The sequence below is a fragment of the Marmota monax genome, unplaced genomic scaffold (assembly GCF_021218885.2).
Source record: "Marmota monax isolate L192 unplaced genomic scaffold, Marmota_monax_Labrador192_F-V1.1 WCK01_AAM20220418_F8-fsc00086, whole genome shotgun sequence".
In the NCBI taxonomy this organism is placed as follows: domain Eukaryota; kingdom Metazoa; phylum Chordata; class Mammalia; order Rodentia; family Sciuridae; genus Marmota; species Marmota monax.
Window position 1 is genome coordinate 6,365,194 of NW_026693086.1, and position 12,308 is coordinate 6,377,501.

Consider the following 12,308-nt stretch of genomic DNA (forward strand, 5'->3'; position numbering starts at 1 on the left):
GAGTGTGTGTGTGTGTGTGTGTGTGTGTGTGTGTGGTGTTGGGGATTGAACCCAAGGCCTGGGAATGCCAAGCCTCATCTCTTTTTATTCTGAAACAGCCTCATAGAGTTGCTGAGGTTGGCCTCTTAACTTGAAATCCTACTGTTTCAGCTTCCAGAGTATTTTCCCTGGTTTTGACCAGTGGAAACCTCTTAAACATGGTCCTTGTTCCTTTTGATAAGACCACATCTTTCTTTTTTTGGCACTAGAGATTGAACCCAAGGATGCTTAACCACTGAGCCACATCCTCAGTCCTTGTTATTTTTTATTTTGAGACAGGGTCTCACTGAATTGCTTAGGTCCTCGATAAATTGTTGAGGCTGGCTTTGAACTTGCAATCCTTCTGCCTCAACCTCCTGAGCTGCTAGGATTATAGCCCCACCACACCCAGCAAGACCAAATTATTCTTTAGCTACTTGCAGAAATTGTTTCAGATGATTATACTTTTACTGCTGCCACCTGGGTAGTGAGCATTTCTCCCATGGGACTATTATTTAGAAATCAGTATCTAGACACCTGGTGTGCTCGTTCTTCTGGGTTATTGCCTATGGTCTTTTCAGAGGCCAGAACTAGAAACATTAAATTTTACTTATTTTAAACCTATTTTTAATCATTCCTCTTTTAACATTTTTAGTCGTAATTAGACACAATTCCTTATTTATTTTTATGTGATAGAGGATTGAACCCAGTGCCTTGCACATGCTAGGCAAGTGCTCTACCCTAGCTTCATTGCTCCAATTTCATTCATTTTTTCCTCTCCTTTTCCCATTACCGATTCCATATTCACAAAGAACAAACTTTGGCTCCCAATCTACATTATTTATGAGATTCATTCATTCTGTTATTCTTTTGCTAGGACATAACCTCAACAAGGGTGGTTGACTTTTTTCATTGCTGCTAGTGTGGAACCTAGGCCTCAGACATTTGACACATATTTGTTGAATAAGTGAATGCCAGGTTAAACTGACTTTGAATTCATCACTCCTGGCAGAAATCGCCACAACCTGATGGGCTTAGAGCAGAGCTTGATAAATCCCCGCCCCCACAGCTTTTGGAAGGCGGTGGAAGATTGGGAAAGTGTACAATCCCAGGTGGTAAATATTAAGGCTTGGGAGATACTCAAGAGGAGTCAGCAGCCACAGGACAAGGAGATCTCTTATGGCCGCCTAAGTCCACATCAATGGCTGAGCAAGTATCCAAACTGCCTGCGTTCAAGCATTTCAAGCCCGCCCCACAGAGCAGGCGCTTTAAACTAGGCTGCTAAGATAAAATATGACCCGAATTCAGACAGGGATGCTGGGGAAAGAATGAGGGAGCCCTACCTAAGCCCAGGAACCTTACGCAGCCAAGTCCTACAGCTCGGCCGCCTAGAAGCTTCCGGGTTCCATTCCAGGCCTTCAGTACGGCTTGACAACAAGCTCCACCCTATGCAGCAAACGCCGTGCGCTGATTGGCTGTCTCTAAAACCGCGGCCCTATGGTCGCGGTCTTGGTTAACTTCGAGCTCCAACGCCGGCTCCAGTCCCGGGACTCTCGGCTTCTTATTAGACTACCAGTTTCCAATCAGAAGGGTTTCTGAATCTCAGTCTTCGGAAGGCGCTAATCATTGGTTGCAGGATAGGGGCGGAGCCCTAGGTCGTCGCCGGCTACGCCAGGGACTAAAAGCGAACCCTTTCGCAGAGCGGCCTCGCGTGGACCCACACCTGACTGCCCTCCCCAGCGGGTGAGTCTGCGCGAGACCCTGCGCCCCCTCCTAGCGTCCGCCAAGTGCGCCTGCGCGGCAACAGCCGCCAGCCCTTGTGCCGCTTTCCCTTTTTCCTGACCACCTTTTCCCTTCCCCTCCCCCGTCCCCCTCCCTGCCCTGCCACCCCTCCCGCCCCCTAGGTCCTTCTGTGCGTTTTCCCCAGTCCCGATCCTTATCCTACCCCCGCCCCCATCCCCCAGGACCCTGGCGCCCCAGCCGCAGGGGCTGCGCCTCCGCGAGCCGCGATGTGCGTCGTCTCAGAGCCTGTGGGCCTCCCTTCCCTCACTGCCCTCCGTTTCCTCTGCACAGGCCCCCACGTCCCTCAGAATGACTCTGGACGTGGGGCCGGAGGATGAACTGCCCGACTGGGCTGCGGCCAAGGAGTTTTACCAGAAGTACGACCCTAAGGACGTCATTGGCAGGTGAGGCCGCAACCGGGAAAATGGAGGTCCAGAGAGGTCGGGTCCTAGCCAGTATGTATGTTTTCATCTGAGGACTGGGTAGATGGGAGAGGTCAGTGGTCGTTGGAGAACATTTGGTGATTAGATTCATATTCTAGGTTAACCCCCATTTTCTCACTAATTCATTCATATATTAAACAATCAGTTGAAGCATGTACTGTGTGACAGACATAAAGCTAAACACACGGAGGGTAGAAAAGATGTCTATGACGTGGAGGTTCTACAAGTGAAAAAAAACGTGGACCTTCAAAAGGTATCTGATTAGATAGGTAGAGGTCTGCATGAAGTGCTGTAGGGAAAACCAGAAAACCACAGCTTCCCGGAAGGAGTGATCTTTGGGCTGAGTCTTGAAGTATGCATAGGTGTCCAGCATAGAAGGAAGAGCTTACCTGTATAGGCAGTGGTAGATATTCATCAAAGGTTTCCTAAATGTACTAAGTATATTAGACACTGGGGATACTCAGTGAGGGGTGACAGAAATCCATAAGATTTCTGCCTTTTGGAGTTTACAGCTTAACAGTAGAGATAGATAATAAATGTAAAAAAATAAAGATTAGGAGCTGGGGCTGTAGCTCAGTGGTAGAGCGCCTGCCTTTCACCGTGTGAGGCACTGGCTTCAATCCTCTGCACCACATAAAAATAAATATAAGATATTGTGTCCATCTACAACTAAAAAAATCTTATTAAAAAAAAAAAGGTTAAGTGCTAGGGAGAGAATAAATAGGACAATGATATGTGAATAATTAATGATGCCACTGCAGATTGGGAAGCCTGGGAGACCTCTGAGGAAGTGAGGAGGTTTGTTTATGATGCTGAGGATCAAGATCCAGGGTGATGTGTGTGGTAGCAAGTGCTCTACCACTGAGCTACATCCCCTGCCCCAAGGAAGTGAGTTTTGAACTGAGATCTGAAGGCTGAAAATGAGTGGGTCATGAGCTGAGGCAGGCTATATACCCAGCAGAGGGGACAGTAAGTGCCAAGGCACTGTCAAGTGGGTATATGTATTCAGGAATCAAAAAAGAGAGTTGAATGGGAGCTGTAATTTTTGGAGGCATCAGCAATTAGATAGTGGTGAAGGGGACAGAAAATAGAGAAGGGAAAGGAACCTAGGCTCAGGCCCTAAAGCATGTCACCATTTAGGGCTCAGTTAGAGAAGGAAGAGCCAGGAAGGGTGACTGAGGAGATGCCATCTGAACTAGAAAAACAATGATATCAAAATCATAAGAATATCCTTCTAGAAGATTGGCAGAGTCTACTGTGTCAAGTGCTCCTGAGGCCAGGAAAGCAGGCATTAATTTGGCTAGGTATCATTAAGCTATCATATGGTATATGAATAAGGAAGTTAGAATCAGGAATTCTGGAGAAAAGTCAAGGTTTGAGACAAGGTAGTGGGAGTGATTCACACAGAGTAGATGTTAGGCCCCTAGAACTGGATGAGAAAGTATTGGGAATAGAGCTCAGCTCCAACTCTTGAGGTGCTACAGCATTTGTGGGCTAGGTAAGGTAGGATGTACCAAGATGAAGAAGAGCCCATAGGTAAGAACCAAAATAACTTGCCTGCCAAGGGGAGCAGAAAGACCACTTTTGTAGTAGTCAGATCAGAGGGAAGGGACATTGTGTCTTCTCCCAAGATTATGGTAGTATCATCCCTTGTTTTTCACCTCTCTCTTTTCTCCATTTCCCTCTTGTCCTGCATAATTAATTAATTGCACATTCTCACTAAATTATTTTCCTGAGTTCTAGTTTCTTCATGGATAAAGGATAGAAGCTTTGACACATTCTGGAAATTGATGACAAGTCACAGAAACAAAGATTAAATAGCAGGATTATAGCCAGCGGTGAAGCTGAAAAGGAACTTTTTTAAAAAAATATCTTTTTAGTTGTATATGGACACAATACCTTTATTTTATTTGTTATTTGTATGTGGTGCTAGGGATCGAACCCAGTGCCTCACACATGCTAGGCAAGCGCGCTACCACTGAGTGACAACCCCCCACCCTAAAAAAAGGAATTTTTTAGTGAAGCCCTTGAATGACCAGTGAAATAATTGGGTTTGATTTTTTTTTTTTTTTTTTTTTTTTTTTTTGGTAAGTAATAGAAATTAAACCCAGGGCCTCAAGCATGCTAAGAAAGTGCTCTACCACTGAGCTACACCTCTAGCCCCTATTTATTATATAATTAACCATAAGATTCAAAGATATAGGTGTCACAAAAAGGAGGGGAAACCGTTATTTTTAGGGTCCAGCTCAGGAATAAAGGAATACTTAGAATCTGGTAGAAAAATTAATCTGGGTATGCTTTAAACAGTGTGGTCTATGTTTTAGAAGTCTAATTCTAGAAGCAATGTGAAAGATGGATTGTGTGGGCTGAGTCTGGTAGCAGGGAGATGGGTGAGGGGGCTGATGTAGTTTTCCAGGTGAGAAAAATAAGGGTGGATTACTAGAACTAGAAGTATCTCAAATTCATATGTGAGAGCTGTGGAGTATGGACTAGAGTAGTTAATTGTAGATTTAGATGGAGAAGGAGAAGCCAAGCATAGCACCAGTTCGAGTTTGGGAGTCTGATTGAATGGTAACACCATTAACTGAGATCAGGGAGAGAGAGAGAAGAGCTAGTTTCAGGGGAAGATGAAGTGTTCAGTGGTCATGATGTCTATGAAATAGCTCCATTTTCCACAGGAGAGATGTTTAAAAAGAGATATTGGTCTGACACTTAATGGAGATATCTGGGTAAGGAGGTTTAAAGTTGTGGAGATACAGAGAATTACTAAGGGAGAATGTACCTAGGCTGAGAATAGGGCCATGGTTGGCAAGCCTGATATTTATTTACTTACTTACTTACTTACTTATTTATTTATCAAACTTGGGGTCTTCTGACTATTAAGTGCTGTACTTCTGAGCTACAAGCCACCCAAGTCTGGCATTTAAGGAATGACAGAATAAGGCTCTGGATAGTATCAGCAGAAAGAATTTGGATTTGGAGTTCGAAGACATGTGTGTTCCGATTAGATAGTCATGATGCACAGTAAGAAGGCTTAATTACTGAAGAGTGAATGCTTTTATAGGTAGAAGGCTGTGGGATGCCAGAGGAGGGGAGTAGTCCCTTCTTGTTGGAAATTAAACACAGAATCCATGAGGTAGCATTTAATTTAGGCCTTAAAGCAGGGATCCTTAGTTCCATGGCTTTTGGGGTCCTCGAACCCCTTGAAATTGTAAAAATTTATGTAGGTGGTAGAGGTCTCTGGCTTTCACATTTTCTAAAGAGGTTAATTATATGGTAAGTAATAAATAGGGGCTAGAGGTGTAGCTCAGTGGTAGAGCACTTTCTTAGCATGCTTGAGGCCCTGGGTTTAATTTCTATTACTATAAATAAAAAAGGTAAGCCAGGCACCGTGTCACACTCCTGTAGTCCCAGCAGTTTGGGAGGCTGAGACAGGAGAATCGTGAATTCAAAGCTAGCTCAGCAACTGCGAGGCACTAAGCAACTCACTGAGATCCTGTCTCTAAATAAAATACAAAATAGGGCTGGGAATGTGGCTTAGTGGTTGAGTACCCCTGAGTTCAATCCCCAGTACCAAAAAAAAAAAAGGTGAGTAATAATTAGACTGAGGGATAGGGGTAATTAGCTCAGTAGTAAAGTTCTTACCTAGCATGGATAAGGCTTTGGGTTTAAACTCCAGTACCACAACAACAACAACAAATTAATAATTAGATCATGGGCCTCAGACTCAGATGCCCTTAGTGGTTGCTTAGGAAATTAAATTCAAAGTGGCCAAGAGTAAGACAGGAGGAAATGATGGGTTTTATGGCAGCCAGAGAGTTCTTGTCCCTTAAGACATGAGGGGATAAGGCTGGGGGAGGTTTATTAATTTTTATTTTTTAAAAATATAAACCAATGAACAAATGAACAAAACACTAATATATACTACAATGTGAATGAACCTCAAAAAAGTGTTAAATGAAGGAAATCACTTGCAGATACAAAAGATCACTGCCATATGGTCTTATTTATATGAATTTTTTAAAAAGGTAATTCTGTAGAGATAGATTAATGATTACCTGAGACTGAAGGTGGGAATAGGGATTAACAGGAAATCCTTGTCTAGGATTTTTTCTTAGGAAAGCCCTCTCTACTTCATTAATTCCTTTCAATATCCCTTCAGGATACTGTTGGCCACATTTCAGAGTTATAAAAGTTAAAGCCCAGAGCCTTATGTCAGTGAGTGACTTGGAGGTTAGTTGGTGGCAAATTTGGGGTCTGAACTAAGATCTAATTTTCAGCTTTGGTCTTCCAGGCTGTGATTTCATATTTATTTGGTACCTCCTACCCTTGAGGGTGTTGTAGGGGATCTTTGGGATTTGGATGGGGAAATGAGAGATGTTTGAATGAAATATGGAAGGAGACTTCACTTATTTCTTCCCATTTCCTATAAGGGACACGTTCTGGGGCTCAGATGTGGAAAGGACTTGCCTAGGCTTACCCTTGGGGGGTAAGAGCCTGGATTCAACCAGGGTCCCCTGCCTACCTTCCCGTGAGTTTTGTGTTGCACCTTGCTGGAAACCCAGATTGCTGAGGCCACTGCAAAGCTACTGTGAGCCAGGGTGATTTCCTTTGGTGGTTGCCCCATTGTCCAGATGGATCTTCAGAATCTGGCCTAAATGATAGGAGGATTATTAGCATTCTCCATTAGCATCATCAGTCCATTCTGGGTGAAAATGAGAAGATAGAAGGCCTTAACTTGCACTGTTGTCTGGCAGAGGAGTGAGCTCTGTGGTCCGCCGATGTGTTCATCGAGCCACTGGTGATGAGTTTGCGGTGAAGATCATGGAGGTTACAGCTGAGCGGTTGAGTCCTGAGCAGCTAGAGGAGGTGCGGGAAGCCACTCGGCGAGAGACGCATATCCTTCGCCAGGTCGCCGGCCACCCCCACATCAGTGAGGCTGCATTCCCTGTTCCTGTTAGCTAATAACCCCTGCCCACACAGCCCATTTCCCCAACATTGCCTCCAGGCCTCTCCTCCTTTCTTCCTGGCTCTATTCTACCTCAGAGAGTGGCCAGCCTTTGGGTCCCTTTTCCCTCCTTTGGTTCTCCTTCCTTCCCAGTAATAGCCCACTGCCACCTCAGGGTGGAAAAGATCCTATAATGTGTATCTGCTTCTTTCCATCTCTGTTTCTCTGCTTTTCTGCCTCTTTTCCCAGTCACTCTCATCGATTCCTACGAGTCTTCTAGCTTCATGTTCCTGGTGTTTGACCTGTGAGTATCTCCCTGCCCCATCTGAGAAGCCTCATTCCCACCGCCATGTGTGTCCCCATTCTTTCAGCTTAGTGGGCTGGAGACTACCCTGCTTACATCTTCCTCTACTCCAGCTAGGGCTCTGTTACCACAAGCTGCGGCTGGCCCATGGCTCTGGTCCTCTCCCTGTGTGCCATGATTAAGGCAAGTTCTTTAAGGATGATAGTGACCAAAAACAGAATTCTTGTGACCCAAGGGGTCCCTATCCCAGTTCCCCTTTATAAAGGGAAATAAGGTTATAAATTGATCGGTCAGAGAAAAGCTATTTAAGAGGAAAGTGTTCCAACAGTGAATGAACCATTTATAAAACAGATCCTCACTTAACCACTCACTTGTTGCTTAACCCAGTGCTTTGCTCAGTCTCTGCTCATTTGTTCTCTTTTTGGCCTGCCTGAATTCACTTCAATATATTTACAGAATGGACTCTGCAGAAATCTGAAAGGAAGTAGAGCAGTCATTATACCACTCTACAACTTTATAGGACAATGACATTGTTTTGAGGATTGACACAGAATTGGAGTTACAACTTCAATTTTAAAGACATGATAAAAAAATTCAAAATTGCAAAATAAAGTCCTAGTCAGTCTTCATGCCACTCTTAGCTGAAATTTTGGTCCATGTTCTAAATAGATTCATTTTTAAGAGGACCTTTTCTTTCTTTCTTCCTCCCTCCCTCCCTCCCTTCCTTCCTTCCTTCCATGAACCCAGGGCAGCCTAACCACTGACCACATTCCCAGACCTTTTTTGTATTTTATTTAAAGAGACAGGGTCTTGGTTAAGTTGCTTAGGGCCTTGCTAAGTTGCTGAGGCTGGCTTTAAACTCATGATCCTCCTGTCTCAGCCTCCTGAGCCACTGGGATTACAGGCATGCACCATTGAGCCTGGCTAAGAGGACTTTTTCAGTTTTAATTATTCTCTCATACTTTACAAGAAGTTACCTATTCTTGCTAAAATGATGCACTTTGCCCCATTTTGGCATAGTGCAGATATTTCAGCCAGCTCACTGGGCCAAACTGCCTCTGGGATCTCGGTCAATCTCAGAATGATCTCTCCCTAGCACTTTGACTTGTCAGCAGAGGAATCTTATTACTGTAGGCTTCCTTCATAGTATTTATTTATTTTTTTAGTTGTTGATGGACCTTTTTTTATTTATTTATATGTGGTGCTGAGAATTGAACCCAGTGCCTCACATGCTAGGCAAGCACTCTACCACTGAGCTATAACCCCGCCCTCTTCCATAGTATTTTATGGGAGCTCTGGTTCATTTTCTCAGCCTCCTACTGTGGGGTGCATCTGTCTCCTATGCCCCTCCTGTTCCTTAGGATGCGGAAGGGAGAGCTGTTTGACTATCTCACAGAGAAGGTGGCCCTCTCAGAAAAGGAAACCAGGTAATGGCACAGCCTGCAGCCCCTGGGGTGAACAGGGAGTGGGCAGGGCAGGGAGAAGCAGAGGAGGAGACTGCACCTCCCTCAGGTCCATCATGAGGTCTCTGCTGGAAGCAGTGAGCTTTCTCCATGCCAACAACATTGTGCACCGAGACCTGAAACCCGAGAATATTCTCCTAGATGACAATATGCAGATCCGACTTTCAGATTTTGGGTTCTCCTGCCACTTGGAACCTGGCGAGAAGCTTCGAGGTGAGGGGACCTTGCCCTAAGTGGCTTGGGAGGGAAGGAGACCCAGGCCTGAGGTTGATTGACTGGCTAAATCTGAGTAGTCAGTCCCAGGTACCAAGGAAATGGAAGTCAGTAAGCATCTGCCAAGCATCCTCTAGGATGCAAATACTGTGTAATTCAGAGTGGGCTTCTTGACCTGGGAGAATGGAGGCAGACAAGTGAGTAGATGGGCACACAGCTGGCACACCAAGAAAGTCAGGAGGAAGAAACACTTAATTTATCCCGAGGGATCCACAGAGTAGGGATTTCTGGGGTGAATCCTTGTCCCAAAAGGAATGAGGGAGTAGGGACTAGTAGGGCTCAGCAGCATGTTTAGGTTCTACAAAAAATAGCACCACAGTGTACTGTGAGAAGCCTGATATATCACATCAACTTCTCATCTAGGGCCCTGGGACTTAGGCTTACTCAATCTTGATATATTTGTTGTGACATATTAATATAGAAGTAAGAATAAGAAATAGTCCTAGTGGAAATGGAAACTTCAAGCAAAGTTCATCTGCAAGAATCCTCAGACCCTTTAATATGCTACTATGTCTCCTTCAATGGCTTTGCACTGGATTATTATTAATAGATAACATATCCTGGACACTTGCCATGAGGCAGGTACACACCAAGCCTTCAACATGACTTATTTCTCTAAATCTTCCAAGAACCCTTGGAAGTAAGAGACAAAATGATTTGCCCAAAGTCATTTGGCCAGGATTTAAATTTGGGCAGTCCTTATTCTCTTAATTTGTGGATTTACACTTCTTGCAGATGCTGTGCTTCATTTTCCTCTGGATTTCCAAATACACTTTTCCTCTTTCTGGAATCATTTTTGCCCCTTCACATTATAATTACTCAAGCCAAGGGAGAGGGCATAATTTCACTGTAAGCTGTCAGGTCAGATAAGGTACCCCTGTTGGTTTTTTTGTGTTTGTTTTTTCCTTTTTAAGTAGTACTTGGGGTTGAACCCATGGCCTCACACATGCCAGGAAAATGCTCTACCACTGAGCTACATCATGTACCCAGTGTACTCCATTTTTCTTATATATACTCCTTTCATGATACTTGTCTTACTCTATTATTCTGAAATAGATGAACTTAGTAAGAAATTCCATATTTTTCCAGGCACGGTGGCACACACCTGTAATCCCAGTTGGGGAAGTGGCTCAGAGGTTAAGTGCCCCTGGGTCTGATCCCCAGTATAAAATAAAAAAATCCATATTTTGCTGGCTGTAGTGACACATGTCTGAGATTACATGCATCAGCAATTCAGAAGGCTGAGGCAGGGGAATCATAATTTTGAGGGCAGCTCAGTAACTTGGCAACATACTGTCTCAAAAAATAAAAATGTTTCCTTGGTATTGCCAAAAAGCAGGGTGGGACTGAAGATGTAGCTCAGTGGTAGAGTGCCCTTGGGTTGAATCCTTAGAACCACACGCAAAAAAAGAAATCCCATATTTCTTCTGCTTGCTCTTCTTGGGTTGAATGGTAGTTCTACTAGCCAGAAGTAAAATTATATTGGGGGCAGAAAGGATACAGAAAAAATTTGTTTTCCATATATATAAACTATGTCAAAATGTGGTAACATGTTGTTTGAGGAGTAGGTAGGTTGACTTGGCTAGAATGTTGAAGGAGGAAAATGATATGGGTGGGTAGGACCTTGAAGTCAGTTCCCAAATCAGGTTTTCTTAGCAAGGTTACCAGGAGTCTTGGTGGGCTATTTAAGTTGTTTAGGCAGTGTCTAGTTCTGAGGTTCAGTAGGAAGCAGGCAGGAACAGAATGGGAACACTGCTAGCTCCAGCAGAGATCTGGTATTAAGGGCCTTGGAGGGAGCTGGTGGCATCCCTTCAATCTGCTGTCTCTCCACAGAGTTGTGTGGGACTCCAGGGTATCTGGCACCAGAGATCCTTAAATGTTCCATGGATGAAACCCATCCTGGCTATGGCAAGGAGGTTGACCTGTGAGTGTCTGGTCTTCCCTTCCCCTGTGTACTGTCCATCACATTGCCTTTTACCTAGACCTACCTGATTCTGGTCTCTTTCTCAGCTGGGCCTGTGGGGTGATCTTGTTCACACTCCTGGCTGGCTCACCACCATTCTGGCATCGGCGCCAGATCCTGATGTTACGCATGATCATGGAGGGCCAATATCGATTTAGTTCACCTGAGTGGGATGACCGTTCAAACACCGTCAAAGATCTGGTGAGCTGGGGCTATGAGAGGACAATGGGGAAGCCTTAAGATCTGCCCTTCATGTTCTGGGGTTTCCTCTAGATCTCAAGACTGCTAAAGGTGAATCCTGAGGAGCGCCTGACAGCTGAGCAGGCCTTGCAGCACCCCTTCTTTGAGCGCTGTGAAGGCAGCCAATCCTGGAATCTTACACCCCGCCAGCGGTTCCGGGTAAGCCTGAGACTATCAGGGTCTGCACCTGTGCCTCACCTGTGACCTTTCCTGTGAGGGATGCTCCACTAGAATTCACACTGCCCTCATTCCCCAGGTGGCAGTGTGGACAGTGCTGGCTGCTGGACGAGTGGCCTTAAGCTCACACCGAGTACGGCCATTGACCAAGAGTGCATTGTTGAGGGATCCCTATGCACTTCGGCCAGTGCGACGCCTCATTGACAACTGTGCCTTCCGGCTCTACGGGCATTGGGTAAAGAAGGGTGAGCAGCAGAACCGGGCAGCTCTCTTCCAGCACCGGCCCCCTGGGCCTTTTCCCCTCATGGGCACTGAAGAGGAGGGAAACACCACTGCTATCACTGAGGATGAGACGGCACTGGTGCAGGGCTAGGACCTTAGCCCTGGGCAGCCTCAGAAAGCAGGATTTTCAAGGAGGAGACTTTTATCATTCCAGCCCCTCTGGGCTCTGACCTCAGGCCTAGCAAGTTGCACCACTGATCATGCCACTGTTGTAGAGACCAGCCCTGTGCACCTACTCTCATTGGCTTAGGGCTTGAAATCAGAGCTGGGGTGGAAGGGGAGCCATTCTGAATGCCATGCCTGGCCTTGTCAGTGCTGCTTGTGCTGCATCTGAAATAAAATCTGCTCCATGCTGGGAAGATCATGTGCCCCATGTCTGTTGTCTGGCTTCAGCCCAGAAGGTGCTCAGGAGGGT

The 12,308-nt window shown here is 45.3% G+C and overlaps 1 protein-coding gene across 3 annotated transcripts; it reads left to right on the plus strand.

Moving 5' to 3' along the window:
* Positions 1 to 1,694: 1,694 nt before the first annotated feature.
* Phkg2 (phosphorylase kinase catalytic subunit gamma 2) lies at positions 1,695 to 12,252 on the plus strand. Of its 3 annotated transcripts, XM_046454450.1 has the most exons (10): positions 1,695 to 1,761; positions 2,092 to 2,204; positions 7,001 to 7,176; positions 7,441 to 7,495; positions 8,857 to 8,922; positions 9,008 to 9,171; positions 11,065 to 11,155; positions 11,242 to 11,395; positions 11,468 to 11,593; positions 11,691 to 12,252. In XM_046454450.1, the coding sequence occupies exons 2-10, from the start codon at positions 2,110 to 2,112 to the stop codon at positions 11,982 to 11,984; spliced, it is 1,221 nt and encodes a 406-aa protein (XP_046310406.1). In that variant the 5' UTR covers positions 1,695 to 1,761; positions 2,092 to 2,109; the 3' UTR covers positions 11,985 to 12,252. The 3 variants fall into 3 exon arrangements, with proteins under 3 accessions (XP_046310406.1, XP_046310407.1, XP_046310408.1); XM_046454451.1 differs by lacking the exons at positions 7,441 to 7,495; positions 9,008 to 9,171; XM_046454452.1 differs by lacking the exons at positions 7,001 to 7,176; positions 7,441 to 7,495.
* The last annotated feature ends 56 nt before the right edge of the window (positions 12,253 to 12,308 follow it).

Coding starts and splice junctions, on each gene's coding strand:
- Phkg2 (XM_046454450.1), top strand. CDS start 2,110: ATGACTCTGGACGTGGGGCCGGAGGATGAACTGCCCGACTGGGCTGCG. Junction 7,177..7,440: donor CGCCGGCCACCCCCACATCA/GTGAGGCTGCAT, acceptor CTCTTTTCCCAG/TCACTCTCATCGATTCCTAC. Junction 11,156..11,241: donor TATGGCAAGGAGGTTGACCT/GTGAGTGTCTGG, acceptor TCTCTTTCTCAG/CTGGGCCTGTGGGGTGATCT.